This window comes from Colletes gigas, unplaced genomic scaffold (assembly GCF_013123115.1).
Source record: "Colletes gigas isolate AHSC1104 unplaced genomic scaffold, ASM1312311v1 Colletes_gigas_Sc00002, whole genome shotgun sequence".
Classification (NCBI taxonomy): domain Eukaryota; kingdom Metazoa; phylum Arthropoda; class Insecta; order Hymenoptera; family Colletidae; genus Colletes; species Colletes gigas.
In genome coordinates, this window is record NW_025106631.1 from 754,550 (window position 1) to 776,338 (window position 21,789).

The following is a 21,789-nucleotide window of genomic DNA, read 5'->3' on the forward strand; positions in this document are numbered from 1 at the left end:
GGCGAAAATAAAAAATTTCAAATCATTCTAAAAAAATTATTTTTAGCTAGGGGAGTTATCTACAATCATTTTTGGTGAATAGACATACCCTCGAATTCCTACCCATTTTCTAGAAAAAAATTCGAGAAGGTGTGAAATTTTTCGACGGCCAATAAAAAATTTCAAATCGTTTTGGAAAAATTATTTTCGGTTGCGGGGGTCGATTACAATCATTTTCGGTGAACAGACATACCCCTGAAATCTTGCGCATTTTCGAGAAAAAAAAATTCAGTATGGGGCGGAACTATAAACGTTGATAACTTTTTAACGAAGCCTCCATCAACAAATTGGTATTCATGATTTTCGTCTTATTTTGGCCTCTAGAATTCCCCATTAAAATTTTTCCCATGGTTAACCGAACACCCCGTATAAGAACATATTAATATGAACGAAAAAAACTCTGATACAAATATTCTTAAAAACTGTCAATATTCTGTACTCTCAAAGAGAACATAAAAAATATTTTTAAGAGATACTAATCTTCTCAATTTTTTAAGTATACATAGCAGTAATATTAATTTCTATTTTCTCGAGGAAATAATAATAAATAAAAAAATATTTAAAATCCTGTACACTGAAATTACAAATGGTGAATTATGATTGCTAAAAATATATAGTAAAAGGTAGAGTTAAAGGTCAGAATGGCCAGTGGGGGTTAACGCGACGTGGGTTGAAGGAGACGTTTAATTCCAGACGCTCGACCGTTCCCTTAAATATTGTGTAACGTCGTGATAGGAGCTATCGTTGTTACACGTGATGTAATAGTTGCTGTATCACGGCGGGAAAACGGGGTCAAGTTCGAGGAAGAAAGTGAGCAAAAGAACCGAGGTCGAGATGTTGTCAAGACGAATGCGCGCAGGTATGTAATAGGCACTTTCCACGCGGCGGAAGTATCGATTTCGTCCGTGGCCCGTTGAATAATAAATTAAAAAGTGCTCACGCGAAAGCCGACCGCCGCTACTGGCGAATTATTCTCCGCGTTTTTACCTGAGGATTTTTCACCCGGCGGATAATATTTCTACGCGACGGAACGTTTTCACCTTTCGATGAAATTAGCCGCGACGCGAATGTCAGTAATTACCTATTAATTGGACGTTACCGCGTGTACGGCGACAGTTAACTATCAATTTGTATGGGTTAAGCCGCCCCGCTGCAACAGGCATTCCCCATTTCCCAGCGAATAAAAGAAAATTATATCTCTTTGCGTTTAATTCCGTGTAATATCGCGCTGCAATTTTTCAATGGGAAATTTATTTGTTTCTTTTTTTTTTTTCTTAGAATAAAAATCGAGGGGGGTCGAGAAATGGATATTTATTTAACCTTTGAACTGTGGAACATCGATTCCCAAAGCGTGGGGGTCGTGTTAAATATTGATATTAATTTGAAAGCAGAGGATCGTTATTTTTTTATTCGACAACCTTCCCTTTTCAAATATGCATCGATGGTAAAAGTAGATCGCGAGAAGTTACCGTTTTCGAATCTGGGTCTCGGTCTAGAAAACTTTCGAAACCTCTGCTCCAGATAATAATAAACAAATGTTCAATATTCTATTACGACGTGATGTAATCTTGCCTCTTTAATTTTTAACCCCTGACAATCAAACTTAATATGTTATATAAAAATATTCGGTAATATTTCTGTATATAGTAATATCCATTTTAAACAGTATCAGACGAGACTCGTTAGCTAGGTTTAAAGGCCTAGGCGATACTCTATAATCAACTGGTCTCAACCCTGCCATTCATTTATCCACGTTGCCTCCGGGGCTCCTATTAAAATTTCAGTATTAATAAAGAACATTTTATTTGCTCTGAGATCAATAGAATAATTATTTAAATTGTGTAATTATTGGTGTCTCGGGGCCATGAATTATTTGGAAGAAGATTATTTGGTGTCTTCCAGCAAAACAGTACTAGTAGATCTTCTTAAACAGATGGTTCTTTATCTATAATTATCCTATATATTTAACAACTTTTCCAATATTCTTACAATTTCTACATATTCTACACTAAAATACGCGTTGTTTGCCGTTTGAAACATTAAAATCCTCCAATCCGTTCAAAAGTTATGACGTTTTAAAGATACGCACGAAATTTCCAGGGTACATTTCTGGTAATACATTATATTTTCAGTAATTAATTTTTTTCTCGAAAACGTGTAGGAATTCGGGGGTATGTCTATTCACCAAAAATGATTGTAATTGATCCCCGCAACTAAAAATAATTTTTGCAGAATGATTCGAACTTTTTTAATTTCAACGAAAAATTAAGGCATCTTCTCGAATTTTTTTCTCGAAAGTGCGTAGGAATTCGGGGGTATGTCTATTCACCAAAAATGATTGTAATTAACCCCCGGAACCGAAAATAATTTTTCCAAAACGATTTGAAATTTTTTTTGTCCGTCGAAAAATTTCACACCTTCTCGAATTTTTTTCTAGAAAATGGGTAGGATTTCGGGGGTATGTCTATTCACCAAAAATGATTGTAATTAACCCTCGGAACCGAAAATAATTTTTCCAAAACGATTTGAAATTTTTTTTGTCCGTCGAAAAATTTCACACCTTCTCGAATTTTTTTTTCGAAAATGGTTAGGATTTCGGAGGTATGTCTATTTACCAAAAATGATTGTAATTGACCCCCGCAACTAAAAATAATTTTTCCAAAACGATTTGAAATTTTTGAATTTAATTGTTAATAACTTTTTAACGAAGCCTCCATCGACAAATTGGTATTCTTGATTTTCGTCTCATTTTAGCCTCTAGAATCTCCCATTAAAATTTTTCCCAGGTTCGAACACCCTGTATATATAAATTCATCGTCTCAAATTGCTGCTTATAATATCGAATCGTGAAATCACTACTTGACAATAAAAGTATCGCAAGAGTCACTGTTCCAAGGAACAATTTATCGACTGTAACGGGAAGCAGAGGACTTGGAAGCTTAATTAATAAAGCGGGATTCTCTCCGTTGCCGTTTCCGGGCGGGATTTCATGCCGCTGTATAGCTTTATCCGCGTCACTTCGGATTACTAAGAAACATGAATGAGTCACGTGGGTACTCACGCGGAAGACGACTCCGTCTGTTGTACTATTTAATGGCTAAATTTAGTACGGGTGGGATAAAAATACTCGCGGATACTGGCCACGGATATTACAATAAACTCTGCGTGCCCCAGAATCGATCGACAAATCGTTTAAACGACTCAAACAATCGAACCAACATAGAATTTATAACATTCGAAATTTTGTCGAAATAACGAATCAAAATTTATCGTGTATTTGTAAATATTCCTCGTGTTGTTTCTTGGTCATTCACGTGCTCCTGAATTATTTAATTTTCTAGTTAAATAGCAACTGAATTTAATAGTGTTATTAAAAGGTTTATAGATGTCGATGAGGTCAGGATATAAAATAACAAACTTGGACACAAAACGAACAAAATCTGAATTTATATAAGAGCAAAACTATGGCTGTACACAAACGTTCCGTTGGACATGAAAATATGTAATGTAACATATAATAAACATTTGTAACTCGAACATTCTCAGCGGGCAATGAAAGTACATGTATCCAGTGCCCGAGAAATAAACTCGTCCTTTTACTTAACAATACAGCTTAAGGGATATTGTTTTCAAGGAAATTGATACGCACCTTTGCTAAATGAACGCATTAGCAAAATTGTCGTTACTTGAACGCGCGTACCCTTCTGCTCGTAAAGTTAGTGTACGTATAAATGTATACTAGATGGAACGCAAACTCAATTGGCCACTCAAGGCCATTAAGTGGCTAACCCCCACCACTTCACCACTCCGCTGCTCCATCTTTCGACTCACCGCTGAAACACTCTTTCTCTGTCTCTGTCTCTCGAGCACGCGGTGCTCACGGCCACGAGAGAGGGGATAATTTGTTACCGCCATTCGTAATCGCTGCAAGTGACCTTGAACAACATATTTGGTTAAATACTAAGCGTTAATTAATAAAAAATGTTGGGGTTTTGTAACGAGCTGACACATTCGATATAACTGTTCAATATAAACGTATATTTAGAAGTAAATTAAACACGTGTGCATACGAAGACGATGCGTACTCTCAGAGAGACATATTTGGATTGCACAACAACAGAAAAACAAAACAATATGCTGTAACAGAAAAGAATGCAAGAATTGATACTCGATTGGAGAAAATTTCTCTGTCTCTCGAGCACGCGGTGCTCACGGCCACGAGAGAGGGGATAATTTGTTACGCCATTCATAATCACTACACGTGACCTTGAACAACTTATTTAAATACTGAGCGTTAATTAATAAAGAAGAATGCAAGAATTGATGCTCGATTGGAGAAAAAAGTAAAAGACCAGCGAATAATTTGGGTAAACGAATCATTTGGGCGTCTGATTCATCATTTGCAATGATCTCCCCCATCTGATCGTCGAATCGCTTCTCTTTACCGAGAAATCGACCTGTGTCTTTGCTCAGCCGGAAGTTGCACTTGTAAAATAGCGCTGGCCAACGATTTCCAGGTCAGTTTCGCGGTGGTCAATGATGCGATCAGGAAGAACCGAGTTTCAGCGACTGTGAATATTAACCTAAACGAAATTACAGTGCTCCAAAATCTCAAAAATCGTGAGACTCGCAGAATCGTGTAACATTTTTTTCGAATTGTATTTTAGATCACAATCGATGTAAAGTTGAATGCAAAGTGTTGTGACGTAACGACCTTGGCGTGACCTTGAACCTCAATATTTATACAGAAATAGTTTTACGAACTTCACGTGTGTGGATTCGAGGTCGTAGATTATTCGTAGACGTGATTTGCATGATATTGTTGGAAGGTTAACGAATAATGAATGAACTGAAATAGATTATCAATCGTTACACGAGAATTCCTAAGGCTATGCAGTAACGATTTGAATATTAAGATCAAGGTCATGATAGTGTAGGTCACGGATTTATGCTCCAGTCAGTTAATAATAGATTCGTTAAAAAATATTCAAGGTTACTTTTAAACGTGACGTTACGAGTAGACTGCGGATGTTTATGCATTTATGGGAAATTTTAATCCTCAAAAAACTACAGAATGCATTTAATATGCAAAAATATAAGAAATAAAGTGAGATACGAATTATTATATTTAGGGGTTGAGACGACCCTCTAGAAAGCTCCGATTTTGTTAATTTTATTAATAAAAATTGTGAGTTTGCATAAAGATCCTGCAGTCTACTTATGAGAAATTGTTTTCGAGCATTAATTTTGCTTGTATTTTTGTTGTTTCGAACGTTTGTTGTGATATAATTGTCGCGTGGCGTGCGATTAACGTTCGAATTTCTTTTGCGTGTTTCAGTAAAGTTTCACATCGCCCATTTGTACGAAGTTCAAGGGAAATATCGCCTGGCCAAGGAGAACTACGAGGCTTTGCTTAAGGAGAAAGCTCTGCCCTCTCATTTGAAGGCCGACATTTGTCGTCAGTTAGGTAAGTCGAAATCCATTACACAAACACTAACACCGAACTTAGAAAACAAAAATTCACTCTGGAACACGGAAAATCTGGAAAATTACAGAAAATTCAAATACAGTGACCTATGATCGAAAAACACATCTCATCTATGAAACTATTGCAACTATTATCACTAGACCGCGGATCTTTATGCAAATTTATATATTAATAAAATGGGAGCTTTGTAGATGATTGTCTCCAACCCTTAAATAGAATAATTCGTATCTTACTTTAAGTATTTCTGTAGTTTCTTGAGAATTAAAATTCCCCATAAATGCATAAACATCCGCAGTCTAATTATCACGAATTAGATACTTTTTTATTTTCTATCTATTCTCGAAGAATCGTGAAACTATATGCAATAACAATAGCTTCTAATTGGAATTCAATTTCGATCGACTATCTTTTTTTTAAAACTGCTATCGAACAGAAGCGATGATAATATTTATTTGAGGTCAATAATAAAAAAAAATGATATTTGTTTCTGGTGAAAAATTGCCAATTTTCGGGGAGCTGGGGGATTCGTAAATTTTTCGTAAAATTGCCAGGAGATGTACGATGGTGAAAATTGCTCGCCAAAGTTCTCTTGTACGCGATTAGGATCGCGTATCCGTGGAGAATGTTTTTCCACGGTCGGGGAAAAGCCTCTGTCGCTGCTCGTTTTCAGCTCCTCGGATTTGGGCTTAAGGTTCGGGCCGAGTGTACAACCAAGTAGCAGACACGTGTATTGATTTATTCCGGGTCGGGGCGGGCCAGGGATGAGATCGGAGGGTGGAAGAACGGGCAGGGTGTGCGTGCTCGAACGAGAGAAGAAAAGGGTGGGAGGGAGACGGGGAGGGGATACGAGATTCGATAAGGAAACACGATTGTGGGAAACAACTATCTCTTCTCTCTCTCTCTTCGTAATTTCATCACATTTTTATCCCACGTTTCCGATACTCGTCAGCAACCCGGAAATTCCCATCTGGATTAAAGTTATACACAATTTAAACGTAAAATTAAACGCTCAGAACTGCTAAAAAAGCTACAGAATGCACTTGATGTGCAAAAATATGAGAAATAGATTCTAATAAGAATATACTATATAAGAAGATACTAATTATTATATTTGATGAAGGAGGATTTCATTAATTCTGTTATTAAAAATCAAAGTCGAACGATTTCATGGCCTTTCCTTCGTTACTGTTACGATTAGTTGCAGTTATCCGGTACGAAAGTTTATTTTCCAGAAGATACTGTAAAATTATTTTTTATTGAGTATCAGGGTAAATATCTCAATTATAAACACATTTAGTAATCGTTTAAATGATACGTTAGAACACAATTTAGAAAAAATGCAATGTACAAAATTATATAAAATTTTGATTATTTATGTCTTAAAAACTGTCGAGTATTTGCTATCGTTCCGTCGAATCACGTTAAAATCAAAGTGGAACGTTTTCGTGACCTTCCCCGGATTACTGTCGGCCGCGTCAGTTGCAGTTATCCGATACGAAAGTTTATTTTCCAGAAGACACCGTAAAGTGACATTTAGTAATCGTTTAAATGATACGTTAGAACACAATTTAGAAAAAATGCAATCTAAATATCTCAATTATAAACACGTTTAGTAATCGTTTAAATTATACATTAGAACACAATTTAGAAAAACTGCAATCTACGTATGAAATTTTGATTATTTATATCTTAAAAAGCACGTTGAAATCAAAGTGGAGCGTTTCCTTGACCTTCCCCGGATTACTGCCGGCCTGTGTTGGTTGCAGTTATCCGGTACGAGAGTTTATTTTGCAGAAGATCGTTGAAAGGGACGTCGATCGACGAAGAGGCTCGGTTATGTGTAAAATATGAGCGAAACCGGTGACCCGAATTGGTTGTCCCCTCGTCAGCGGTGCAATTCAATACCATTCGAAGCGTCTCGCGGCTGGCAGATGCCACGAACCGATACCTTGAACCGCCATTCGCGTGCACCACGTGAAGCTCCACGGCTAGAATGCACCGCTGCAAACTTCCACGTGCACACGACGTATCGCCCGTATCTTTCGTCGCCGCGTTATTAACTCGCTGCGGGCCCTATTAAAGCGGTAATTAAGTCCGCGAAGATTACCGGTTCCAGTTACGGAATTATAATCGAGACTGTAGTATTGTTCGATCATTTCACCGTTCACGCGTTACCGTCGACGAATCTTCCTCGATTTTCATTTTAGAAAACTCTTTAACGCGTTGACAATTATTGGAAAAGGTATATTAACACATTACCGACCGATAGCCTATTAATCGACTTTTTTACCGGCCAACACTTACCGACCGATAGCGTATTAATCAACTTTTTTACCGACCAACGCTTACCGACCGATAGCCGATTAATCAACCGCTACCGGTCGGTAAAGTGTTAATGGTAGAATTTATTTTTATTAAATAATAGTGAGATCTGTTACCACACTGTGACTTCACCCTAGCGACGAACTCTTATCTTTGTATAGTAAACACCATGAGTTCATAGAACCCATGACCAAAACTGAAAGCGAAACTCCAGACATATGCAATCGTCACTGGAGATGATTTTCGTAATAACGTGAGAAATTAACAGTTAGGAAATCCAACAACAATCACGCTTAATCCGTACGATTTTCCACGGGACCAAAATTTTTCAATTATTTTTGTCACCTTAAAATTCACGAATTCTATTCAAATTTATTTTCTTCGATAATCTGAACTCGAGAATCAATTTTGAAATGAGCAAATAGAATTTAGATAGAAAAGCTTGTATCAGCGAGTCTTGGCGATAAAAAGAGTTGGAAATAAAATGTATAAGGGAGAATGAAAAATGGTTTTAAATAAATAACGGAAGTAAAAATGGAATGCTTCGAGGTGTGGATGCATCAAGATCGAGGGTCTCTGGGCGCAACTACGGGCGAAATGTGTGTTGCGAACGTACTCGACACCCGGTTTAATGAGGTAGTACTACGTGACACGGCAGGTAGAACCGAAAGATTATACAGGTCAAGCGGCACGACGGGCTGACCCACTTGCGCGTTCACAAAAACCCTCGACGAACGAGGGTTCGGCTGTATGAAAACTGCAGAAGGGGGCTGAAGAGAGCGTACCTCGTGGAAAATGACGAGGAATCCACGGTCGATTCGTTGCTTGGCCAAAGAACGGGGGACTCTTACTTTCCCTGGTAAACGAACAGTATTAACCCTTCCATTACTATCGGGGGGGCTTCTCTGAACTTCAAACGCGCCTCTGAACCACCTTCTGCCCCCCAAAAACCAATATCTTCGATTATTTTAATTTCCTTCCAAATAGCATTGTTTTTAGATTTCCTACCAACTTAAATATTTGCGATATCTCGCTTACGCTAAAATTCACGACAAAATCGTTAATAACCTAATTTGTGGGGAATTAAATTTCGAAACTTTTTTGTCTCGTACAAATTTTTGATAGATGATCAGGATCGATGGGAAAATTGAAAAGAACCCCGACCTGCAGGGACGACTGTGGGTGATGTTGGAGTTAGAGTTATCGGGGTACGGTTTAGGCAAGTTTGCCTTAATTTCTCGATCTCCTCGGACTCTGGGCGTTAAAACCAGACGTAAAAATTAAGAGAGAAGAAACGAGGCAGTGGTAATTGTTTCGTTCCCACGATAAAAACGGTTCCCTCGGAGCGTTTTCGTATCAACGGGAGTCCGAGTGTTCGAGAACGCCGGGGCCCCCGGAAGGTAAACAGCCATAAAGCGGCGGGCATAACGTTCCCGGGGACCCGGGCCAGAGCCGATGTTTACAACGTAATTACGCCCGACATAATAATCTCGCGACGACAGTAAAATCGCACGCGTTCGTGGAAATCGGCCCCCCGAACGAGTGCCTCGTTCGACGCGTTTATGTGCCCCGGCGATTATCCCGAGGGATGAAATTCGCCGGGTCCCTCGCGGGAGTGCAAGGTTAAGCATTGATCCGCGACAAGGCCTAACTTATGAAGTACACCGACCGTGGACAGAAAAAAAGAAAAGAATGAACCGTCGAAAATAAAAGTAGAGATTGTCGGAACCGGTCGTCGGCGCCGACACGCGAGAAGCCGTAAACAGGTTGTAAAGAGGAGTCTTGTACCGTTTGGGACACTGTACCTATACAGGGTGTCCCTAAATACGCAAAAAAAACCTCCGAACAAAAATTAACGGGGCATCGATAAAATAAGATATTTTACAGAAATTCGCCAGAAATGGAAACGATGGAAACGAGTTTATTTCGGCAGGTTAACAGGAATATTTTGTGTTAAATTATTTTTTAAATATTTACTTCAACGATCAAATGTTGGAATTTTATTTTCGAAAGGAAACCAGCGATGTAAACGAATTAAAAGTTCGTTTTAAATGGTCCTTGATTTCGTTTAGATGTGGTGGAAGTTTGGGTTAGGTCTGGGTTAGTTTAACGGCGGAAAAAGTGCATATTTATTGCGCAAAAGGTTTTAAACACGTTCACTGTCCGGTCTCTTAACGGGGTATCTAAAAGCATGGCGCTGTGACCCATATACGGGTCGCAAACAGTGAACGCGTTGATGCTCCCTTGAAGATTCCTCCACTTTGGGGGCGCCACTTGTCCATATCAATATTATCGTAGCTGCAACCTAAATTTCTCTGGTCAAGGTCATCCAAAGGTCCACAGCAGATCGTCGAACTCTATAAAATTAGAAACATACATTATTTTTGATATTTTTTATATCTCAATTTGTGTAAATAGCTAAAAACGAATCAACCTTTTGTTGGAAACATTTTTTCATCGAGAATTCTCGAGAAACGTATAAAATATACTGTAAAAAGATAAATTCCTTCTTCGTCCGCGAAAAAAGAATTTCAATGGCCGATCGAACGACGCGAAAACACGTCTGCGAAGTTGTATATTGATTCGTTCGTTCATTTCCGCGAAAAGATTTCTCGAAAGTTTCGTAATTTTCAGGGTTCGGGGGGGAAAAAAAAGTGGAATCTCCTGTTAAGGCCAACGAACGAAAACTATTTAATTTACAATAACGATAATAGTTTGGCGCACGAAAGCGACGCTAAAAATGTCCGAGCTGGAAACTTCGCCGCTGTGGTGGTCGGTGCATTCTCCAAATGCACCGTGCACCGTCGTAAAATGTACCTCTCCCCCCCTCTCCCTCCAGGTCCCCGTTTCCCGATGAAACGGTCTTGCGTTTGGGCTGGCAGCGTTTCGGTAAAATCGTCGGTTTCGCTGTAAACGTCCAGAACCGCCAGCCTGCACTTCCGTAACGACGAATTCCCGCGTGAATTATCGGTCGGGTTATCGGTCGGGTGAAAGTGCCGAAAATCCGTGGAATTCCACGGGACTTTCGTCCATGTTTTGCGTATCCCTGCTCGCGTTTCGACTTCCTTTTCTCCACCGTATCTCGTTTAAGGGGAGAGACTCAAACGAGAAACAATGTTTGACAATTTTTTTATAACGTGAAACCTCCATGAAACTTCCCCCCCCACTTTCCACGTGCACTCTTCAACGTTTCAAGATTCAACAATTTTTTTTCAGCGCTAGATTTTGTCGACTTTTGATGAAATAGTAAATTAATAAACTCGATTCTTTTGAATCTCCTCCCTTAACCCTTTGCACTCTGAATTATATTTCAATTTTGTTACCAGCAGCTCGCTTTTAAGTGTTTTATTTGTAATTTACCTGTTAAAATATCTGTTTTATTTACACTGTTATTTGTAATTTTCAAGTGTACGATATCTCTTTGGTTTGAATTTGAAAAAATGTCGACTGGAACTCGACAAAGGAGCTCCTGAGATAAAAATTGATTTCGAATCACACTCGACATAGGTGTGCTGCAAAGGGTTAATCATTTCTAGGGTTATTATTTTCTGAATGCAGTACAATGATTCAATGAAACAGAAACTATCGTAGACATCGATTTAATTCGATATATCATATGATATGTAATTTGATTGTAATTCTGACGAAATATTTTAGAAACACGTTCTGAATGCAGTACAATGATTACCTCGAAGTATTTACCATATTTAATTTTTTAAATATTTTAGAGACACATACGTTCACTGTCCGTTCTCTCAGCGTCGTATCCAAAAGCGTGGCACTGTGACCCGTATGCGGATCATGGACAGCGAACCTGTTGATCAAGTGTTACGAAACAATTGATTATTTTTTTTTTTAAATGTATGGTCGTGGAAATTTTGTTGGAGATTCTGAAGCACTAATTAAGGGAGCAATTTAGCAGATGGCTCGAAGAGGGTAAATGGTTGCCGACTGTGCCTCAACAGGTGGGGTGAAACGCGTGTTACGTAAATCCAATTAATCGTATTGTATCGCCTGTCAATAGGAATGATTTGGATTTCTTTGGTCCCGTACAACCTTTCAAGAGTGAATTAACACAGAATATCGTGATATTCGAGTCGCTCGAGACAGTATGGATTAAATGCTTAGAATCTATCAGAACGAGATCTTCTTTGTGCTCATCCCTTGGAAATTAATTTTATATACTCTCACCAAGCAAAGTAAATGCTTTGTTCACCGTATAGTGTTTTATACACGCTCGAGATAACATTTCGATTAATTGAATTAATTACAGCTAATGTCTGGACAGGTAGGGTGAAACGCGTGTTACGTAAATCCAATTACACAATCGTATTCTCCCCTTCTGTCAATAGGAAGACGAACGAGACACGCTTCGACGATACTTTTAAAGAAAATTACTATAACAGTCGTCGAACAAACTCTGAACACCCCAAAAGTATTTCTCTCAAATTTTATGAAAACACATCTAATATTTGTGGAATTGAATTTGATTTTACGTTCAATTAATTTCAAATCGATCACACGAACCTTACGATTCTCCCTTTCTGTCAATAGGAAGACGAACGAGACTCGCTTCGACGATACTTTTAAAGAAAATTACTATAACAGTCGTCGAACAAACTCTGAACCCCCCAAAAATATTTCTGTCTAATTCTATGAAAACACATCTAATATTTGGGGAATTGAATTTGATTTTACGTTCAATTAATTTTAAATCGATCACACGAACCTTACGATTCCTTTCTTTTACCATTAATATTTGTTGGAAGTGTTTTAAGATCTAACGTTCTGTGACTCGTGGAAGCTTTTCCATCGTTGTCCATGAATGGCGAATGACAATTAGAGCATAGTCGCGGACGCTTTAATTTCGCCGGCCGGTTTACGAGACCGAGCGACTTAATTCCATTTGGAATCGCCGCGCGTTTAGCATCGCGTTCTACGATTGTGTAATAACTTGTTGCAAAACTCTCGTTTTCCCACGGCGCGTGTTTAATTTAGAGAGTGCAGCGGCGCGGAGACGCGAAAATTACTGCGATTAAAATTGCGTCGAGTGGTCGGAAAATGCGCCCGACCGTGATATTGCAAAATGATAAAATAAAGAGACCTCGCGTACCGATGGAAATTAACAGCCCTAATTAAGATACGTCCCGTTTACATTGAAGCGTATCCTGGGGTAATACAAATAAATTCTCGAATAGGACGTTCATTCGATTTCGTTCGCGGTAAATTAAATAATAATACAAAATTGCACCGTGAAAATTTCATCTTACAAACGTTCACGAATTTTTATCATTTTCAAATTAATTATTATATTTACCTGCAATTTTAATCGTTTAATTTTCTTTGTTGCAACACGAAAAGGTGGGAATAAATAATCGCGACGTAAATGGATCGCGTTTGTTTAAACGAGTCAGTTGAGAATTGTGTATCGACTATTGATGAGTGTAGAGTGTTGTAATGGACGTTATTAAAACTGTAATTTCCAGCTTTCACTTTACTTCCAACGATCAAGTTGAAAACATAAGTATTCAATAGAATCATTTCTACCTATAATAATTGTCGTTTTTATACTTAAAATTGTTGCAATTATCTACAGTAGAAAAATGGAATCAATTTTACCCCTCCAATATAATTATTAGCTAATTCTTGAATTCCTGAATTCTTGAATTCTTGAATTTAATACTTAAAATTGTTGCAATTATGTACAGTAGAAAAATGAAATCACTTTCACGCCATCAATATAATTATTAGCTAATTCTTGAATTCCTGAATTCTTGAATTCTTGAATTTAATACTTAAAATTGTTGCAATTATCTACAGTAGAAAAATGGATCTTGAATTCCTATAGAATTATTCAGAGTGTTATAAAGAGTAGAAATATTTAATCAAACCACCTTTACCTTCTACTTTCAATACAAAATGCAAACGTTTAATTAACAAAGAGATATACAGGCAGTTACAATTGCAATTTGAATACTTAAAATTGTTGCAATTATCTACAGTAGAAAAATGGAATCAATTTTACCCATTCAATACAATTATTAGCTAATTCTTGAATTCCTATAGAATTATGCAGAGTGTTATAAAGGGTGGAAATATTTAATCTAACCACCTTTACCTTCTACTCTCAATACACAGTGCAAATGTTTAATTAACAAAGAGATATACAGGCAGTTACAATTGCAATTTGAATACTTAAAATTGTTGCAATTATCTACAGTAGAAAAATGGAATCACTTTTACCCCTTCAATATAATTATTATCTAATTCTCGAATTCCTGAATTCTTGAATTCTTGAATTTAATACTTAAAATTGTTGCAATTATCTACAGTAGAAAAATGAAATCACTTTCACGCCATCAATATAATTATTAGCTAATTCTTGAATTCCTGAATTCTTGAATTCTTGAATTTAATACTTAAAATTGTTGCAATTATCTACAGTAGAAAAATGGAATCACTTTTACCCCTTCAATATAATTATTATCTAATTCTTGAATTCCTGAATTCTTGAATTCTTGAATTTAATACTTAAAATTGTTGCAATTATCTACAGTAGAAAAATGGAATCAATTTTACCCATTCAATATAATTATTATCTAATTCTTGAATTCCTGAATTCTTGAATTTAATACTTAAAATTGTTGCAATTATCTACAGTAGAAAAATGAAATCACTTTCACGCTATCAATATAATTATTAGCTAATTCTTGAATTCCTGAATTCTTGAATTCTTGAATTTAATACTTAAAATTGTTGCAATTATCTACATTAGAAAAATGGAATCACTTTTAGCCCTCCAATATAATTATTATCTAATTCTTGAATTCTTGAATTTAATACTTAAAATTGTTGCAATTGTCTACAGTAGAAAAATGGAATTTACCCCTTCAATATAATTATTAGTTAATTCTTGAATTCCTATAGAATTATTCAGAGTGTTATAAAGGGTGGAAATATTTAATCTAACCACCTTTACCTTCTACTCTCAATACAAAGTCCAAACGTTTAATAGAATTAATTATCGAATTAACAAAGAGATATACAGTCAGTAACAATTACAAATATGGTTCAGATTCGCTGTAAACGAAATCACCAGGCATCATTTCTAGTTCTATTTAGACTTGCAGGCGTAAACGATGGTAGGTTTGCAGTCGAGGCAGGTCTAGGCGGATAATAATGAAGGAAAGAACTGGAAAATAAAGGTGTACCGTTACAGCTAACAGCTAACAGCTGCCTTTAAGGATGGCACGTACACGCATAACCGACCACCTACTTTGGGCCAAAGAGAACGGACGTTGCCGAAACCGACGTGATTCAATTTCCTTTTTCGTGGCTCGCGAATCGCCGTCGAGAAAAATGGAAATTATTCCTGGGGAAATGGCGCGTTTCCATTCGATGGGAACCGTGTTCTCGATTGGTGGAACCGTTTTCCACGAGATACAAGGCTTCCACAGTTGCTTCTACGCCTATGTTTATAGAGGGTTGTAATTCGAGACCGCCTCGAAGGGAGAGTGGGGTAAAAGTGGCTACCCTAGGCTATACCTGCGAAAATCTATTCAGTTCGGTACTCGTCTAGTGTTGAGGCAACACGTCCTCCATTCCTGCGATCCACGGGGAACGTTCCGGCCCCTGGACTTCTTCTTCGTCTCCGCTCGCGAATCCCCAGCCAGTTACTCTTGCTCGAATTGTTTCGTGGTTTAGGGAGTATCGCGTCGTTGGACCCGATTTCGCCAGGTAGACACCCGGTAGATACTTCTCGGCGACGATATCCAGCAACACGTGCTACGAATATTCGTTTTGTTTTCGATCGATCGATGATTATTTTTTTATATGTGTACACGTGTATGGACTGAGTGGGGACTCTCGAGCTCGACTCGAATTATTTTATTTTATTTTTAACAAATTTGTAAATGGAAATCAAATAGTGAATGGAGGGGTACATACATTTTCATTTATTAATTCAATCCACTCGAGGGTTCGATCGAAGATTGAAGAATATTACGGTTTATCGATGGATTAAAATTCGAGTGCACGAATTGTATTTTTATTTTGTTATTACGAAAGAAGTCACATATAATAAAGTTTAAATTGTATACGATATTATGATAGTTTCCATTGGCTATAGAAACTTTAAAAATATACTTTTTTTTATCAGTTACCATGTAGACCCAGAGACAAGTGTTGCTTGTTAATTGCAAGATATTTACAGTGTTATAAGCAGACTTTATGCAAATTGATATCTGTGTTAATTATTAAGAAATGGGAGCTTTTTAGAGGGTTTTCTGAACCCCCAAATATAATAGTATCTTACGTATTTCTTGTATTTGTGCATATCAAGTGCATTCTGTGGATTACCGAGACTTAAATTTTTCCGCGATAAATACGAAAATGGACGATTGGAAGGCGCGAGGTTCTGCGAGGATCCACGGGATTATTTGGTTGATTTGTCGTTGCAGGATGGATGTACCACGTTGTTGACTGTACCGTGCTGGGTATAACGAGACAGCAGAAGCAGGCGATCGCTATTCATTGCCTGCAAAAGTCTATCGAGGCGGAACCGAAGAGTGGGCAAAGCCTTTACCTGCTGGGCCGTTGCCTTGCCGCTTCTGGAAAAGTTCACGATGCATTTATCGCATACAGGTAACGTGTCCCGGCGCGAAGAGCCGCTAATCTCGAAATTATTGCATTCATTCATCAAACCGGGATGCTATAAGCCTCTTAGACCGAACGATTCCGCGTCTTGTCCAGTCCTCGGTTTTAATGCCTAAGCGAGCTTAATACCCCGTCATTAACGTTTCAAAAACGATTCCGCGCGAATTTTATAACAACACTGTTACCACGGATACAAACTTTAAAATTTTATTAGCTTTTCGCGAAGATCTATCGTCAAATTACGTCGTCGATTATTGTACGTTCGTATCTGTCCTTTCGAAGCACTTTAAAAGTCTATTTTTTTTTTAATTTACACTTCCAGCGATAGAGGCATGTCTGTTGAGTATTCACTCCCAATTTGAAGTCGATCGATCCGCTAGATCTTGAAATATCGTGGAAGTCAGTTTAAAAATATGGATTCAAGGGGGGAAAATAAAGGCAATTTTCGAGAATTTTTTGGACGCAACTGTGAAGCTTTCTCCGATAAATGTTTAATGCTTTCGAAAGTACATATCTTGAACTACTTCTTGTAAAAATTTCATATAAAAATATCAATTATTATAGCCGTAATAGGAACCAGCGTGAGAGAGACCTCAAAAAATATGTTACAAGTTATAACTCTCACAATTTTTAATATTTTTTGATGAAAAAAATACTGTAGATGCTTGTGAGACGAATAAATATATCTGTAAAATCTCAGCACAAAACAGCCTATCTATCGTTGGGGAAAAAAATTAGAAATAATATATTCCCTTGAGGGGCCTTTCTACCTTGTGGGATTTTAAAAATCGAATTTTTTGGACGTAACTGTGAAACTTTCTCTGACAAATGTTTAATGCTTTCGAAAGTACATATCTTGAACTACTCCTTGTAAAAATTTCATATAAAAATATCAATTATTATAGCCGTAATAGGAACCAGCGTGAGAGAGATCTCAAAAAATTTGTTACAAGTTATAACTCTCACAATTTTCAATATTTTTTGATGAAAAAAATACTGTAGATGCTTATGAGACGAATAAATATATCTGTAAAATCTCAGCACGAAACAGCCTATCTATCGTTGGGAAAAAAAATTAGAAAAAATATATTCCCTCGAGGGGCCTTTCTACCTTGTGGGATTTTAAAAATCGAATTTTTTGGACGTAACTGTGAAACTTTCTCTGACAAATGTTTAATGCTTTCGAAAGTACATATCTTGAACTACTTCTTGTAAAAATTTCGTATAAAAATATCAATTATTATAGCCGTAATAGGAACCAGCGTGAGAGAGACCTCAAAAAATATGTTACAAGTTATAACTCTCACAATTTTTAATATTTTTTGATGAAAAAAATACTGTAGATGCTTGTGAGACGAATAAATATATCTGTAAAATCTCAGCACGAAACAGCCTATCTATCGTTGGGAAAAAAAATTAGAAAAAATATATTCCCTGGAGGGGCCTTTCTACCTTGTGGGATTTTAAAAATCGAATTTTTTGGACGTAACTGTGAAACTTTCTCTGACAAATGTTTAATGCTTTCGAAAGTACATATCTTGAACTACTCCTTGTAAAAATTTCATATAAAAATATCAATTATTATAGCCGTAATAGGAACCAGCGTGAGAGAGATCTCAAAAAATTTGTTACAAGTTATAACTCTCACAATTTTCAATATTTTTTTATGAAAAAAATACTGTAGATGCTTATGAGACGAATAAATATATCTGTAAAATCTCAGCACGAAACAGCCTATCTATCGTTGGGAAAAAAAATTAGAAAAAATATATTCCCTGGAGGGGCCTTTCTACCTTGTGGGATTTTAAAAATCGAATTTTTTGGACGTAACTGTGAAACTTTCTCTGACAAATGTTTAATGCTTTCGAAAGTACATATCTTGAACTACTTCTTGTAAAAATTTCATATAAAAATATCAATTATTATAGCCGTAATAGGAACCAGCGTGAGAGAGACCTCAAAAAATATGTTACAAGTTATAACTCTCACAATTTTTAATATTTTTTGATGAAAAAAATACTGTAGATGCTTGTGAGACGAATAAATATATCTGTAAAATCTCAGCACGAAACAGCCTATCTATCGTTGGGAAAAAAAATTAGAAAAAATATATTCCCTGGAGGGGCCTTTCTACCTTGTGGGATTTTAAAAATCGAATTTTTTGGACGTAACTGTGAAACTTTCTCTGACAAATGTTTAATGCTTTCGAAAGTACATATCTTGAACTACTCCTTGTAAAAATTTCATATAAAAATATCAATTATTATAGCCGTAATAGGAACCAGCGTGAGAGAGATCTCAAAAAATTTGTTACAAGTTATAACTCTCACAATTTTCAATATTTTTTTATGAAAAAAATACTGTAGATGCTTATGAGACGAATAAATATATCTGTAAAATCTCAGCACGAAACAGCCTATCTATCGTTGGGAAAAAAAATTAGAAAAAATATATTCCCTTGAGGGGCCTTTCTACCTTGTGGGATTTTAAAAATCGAATTTTTTGGACGTAACTGTGAAACTTTCTCTGACAAATGTTTAATGCTTTCGAAAGTACATATCTTGAACTACTTCTTGTAAAAATTTCGTATAAAAATATCAATTATTATAGCCGTAATAGGAACCAGCGTGAGAGAGACCTCAAAAAATATGTTACAAGTTATAACTCTCACAATTTTTAATATTTTTTGATGAAAAAAATACTGTAGATGCTTGTGAGACGAATAAATATATCTGTAAAATCTCAGCACGAAACAGCCTACCTATCGTTGGGAAAAAAAATTAGAAAAAATATATTCCCTCAAGGGGCCTTTCTACCTTGCGGGATTTTAAAAATCGAATTTTTTTTTGCATTGTCTTTTAGTACGCAGTCTCGAGAATTGATCTACCAAATATCAAATTGAAATTCGAAAAACTAACGAAGTTATAACAACTGGACGTGAAACTTTAAAGCTGTTTTCCTCGAAACTACATTTTTCGACACTGCGTAGACAATAACGTGAAAACTATTCAAGATATCAACATGAAATTTATACAGTATCTTTAGAACTAGTCTCCCTATAGCACGAATTAGGATAATTGCGATATCTGCAATACTTTTTCTTCTATTAACAAAAAGGCAGCCGAATATATGAAAATATTCAGTATTTCTTCGTAAAATAGCTGCCATTTTGCCATTTTCTGTTCTTTTGAAAAGATCCTAATTCGTGCTACAACCACACTCATCTGTATTAAGAATATCGTTGGTTTTTGGATTTCGAATAACTCGTTTTCAAGATATCACATACACAGCCGTTCCTAAAAACTGTTGTTCGTTGATCAACAAAAACAGCGTAACCGATAGATATTATGCGTTGCAAAAATTCGTAAATATAGCTAAATATATAATAAATGTATCTACAAAACCTGGAATTAATCGCTCTTTGATAGCCCGCGAAAAAAAATCGCAAAGAAACACGTGTTTTTCGTGCCTGCAAGGTAGAATGGCCCCCTTAAATTAGCGAAACTGATCGAAATGGTGACTAACGGAGGACGTTGTGGGACGTTGCAAAAATTCGTAAATATAGCTAAATATATGATAAATGTATCTACAAAACCTGGAATTAATCGCTGTTTAATAGCCCCCCAAAAAAAAATCGCAAAGAAACACGTGTTTTTCGTGCCTGCAAGGTAGAATGGTCCCCTTAGCGAAATTGAAAATTAGCGAAACTGATCGAAATGGTGACTAACGGAGGACGTTGTGGGACGTTGCAGGAACTCTGTGGAAAAATCAGAAGGCAATGCTGACACGTGGTGCAGCATAGGGGTCCTCTATCAGCAGCAGAACCAGCCTATGGACGCTCTGCAAGCCTATATATGCGCGGTACAATTAGATAAATCTCACTCGGCTGCGTGGACGAATCTGGGCATTTTGTACGAAAGCGTTAGCCAACCTAAAGACGCTCTAGCTTGTTACGTCAACGCTTCCAGGTATAGTAACCGACAGAACGCGAGCGAAATCACGCTTCTGCCGTCGCAGCGCGACAACGACGCTGTCGATGAAACGTTCGACTCCGAAAGGTGAACATCTTTCATCGCCAGCATCGAAAGATCGCAAAACAAAAAAAAACAAAAAAAAACAAAAAAAAAGAAAAAGAAAATCTCATCATTTGTATCGCAAGAAGCTCCAAAGAATGTCCCTGAGCGATGTTCGCCACGAGAGACAATGAGAAAACAATCGGTCGTCTCTCGACTCGTAAACTGCGTAATTTATTATTAGCGATGCTATTTAATTCCCAGTGTATAAGAAATTCTGACCAATAAAGAGAAGAACGTTTTTTTTCACGAATTTTTGTCTCAGCCAAATTTGAATTCCATTCAGGTGCATTCTTTTCGGCTCCACCCCATTTATTATACCCTTTGTCGTCATCGTGACTGTGATACTGTATACCGACATGTACATTTTTCAGTTAAAATAAACGGAAATGAATCACTACGATCGACCCCTTCTGTATCTCCATTTTAGCGTCGAAAAAAACGTTATTTCGTCCGTTTAGAGTTCTCGTGTGCTTTGCGTTTCCTTTGTCGGGGCCAGTAACGAACCAAATGATAAATAGTTCTGTTTTCGAAAACGCCTGCTAGAGTATATGCTTGCTGATTAGTACGTTTAGTGGATTTATTTGGGTAGAAAATTGACCATGTTGAACGGAACGAGACGCTCGTTGACAAGCATAGTCTTTGTTCGTCCATCGTATATTGTATTCATTGTACCACTTTGTGTATTTTTATCTGCCATAGTACGCGCCCCGCATAATGGCGCATCAGACATTAATCTAACGAGAACGATTCCGTAAGTCGAACGATGATGGGTTGGCATTCAAAGAGAAAAAAAAATAAATAAAAAAAAAATAGAGAGAGACAGAGAACGTGGAAAGCTCACCTATCCACAGAGTCCGAAGGATCGTGTAATCACACACGATATTTTTCCTCTTTAGGGGTAATAATAACACGCCGAATTGCACGGGTTCACTGGCGGGCCTAGGTGGGGCTAAGTCCGGCGGTAACACCCCGATGAACCCATCTCTTCAACAGAGGATAAACTTCCTGCAGAGTCACTTGAGCCAAGCCCCGATGCCTTCCGTTGCCACCAAGTAAGTTCCATTCAATTTTTTCATTTCTCGAAACTCTTGGCGCACGCGTACAGTAGAACCTCGATACATGAACGCTCGTTGCATCGCCTTGACGAGCAAAACGAACGGTTGCTTGGCAACCAACGAAGCTCGAGGTGGGCGTGACCATAGACAGTGA

At 37.2% G+C, this 21,789-nt stretch overlaps 1 protein-coding gene across 3 annotated transcripts in view; it reads left to right on the forward strand.

Moving 5' to 3' along the window:
* LOC122401153 (histone demethylase UTY) overlaps positions 1–21,789 on the forward strand; it is a 118,396-nt gene that overhangs the window by 85,179 nt on the left and 11,428 nt on the right. For all 3 annotated transcript variants that reach the window (XM_043403114.1, XM_043403120.1, XM_043403118.1), the window contains 4 exons: positions 5,378–5,506; positions 16,309–16,492; positions 20,257–20,472; positions 21,477–21,632. In XM_043403114.1, coding sequence (XP_043259049.1) covers positions 5,378–5,506; positions 16,309–16,492; positions 20,257–20,472; positions 21,477–21,632 — 685 coding nt within the window. The remainder of the gene's footprint in view (positions 1–5,377; positions 5,507–16,308; positions 16,493–20,256; positions 20,473–21,476; positions 21,633–21,789) is intronic.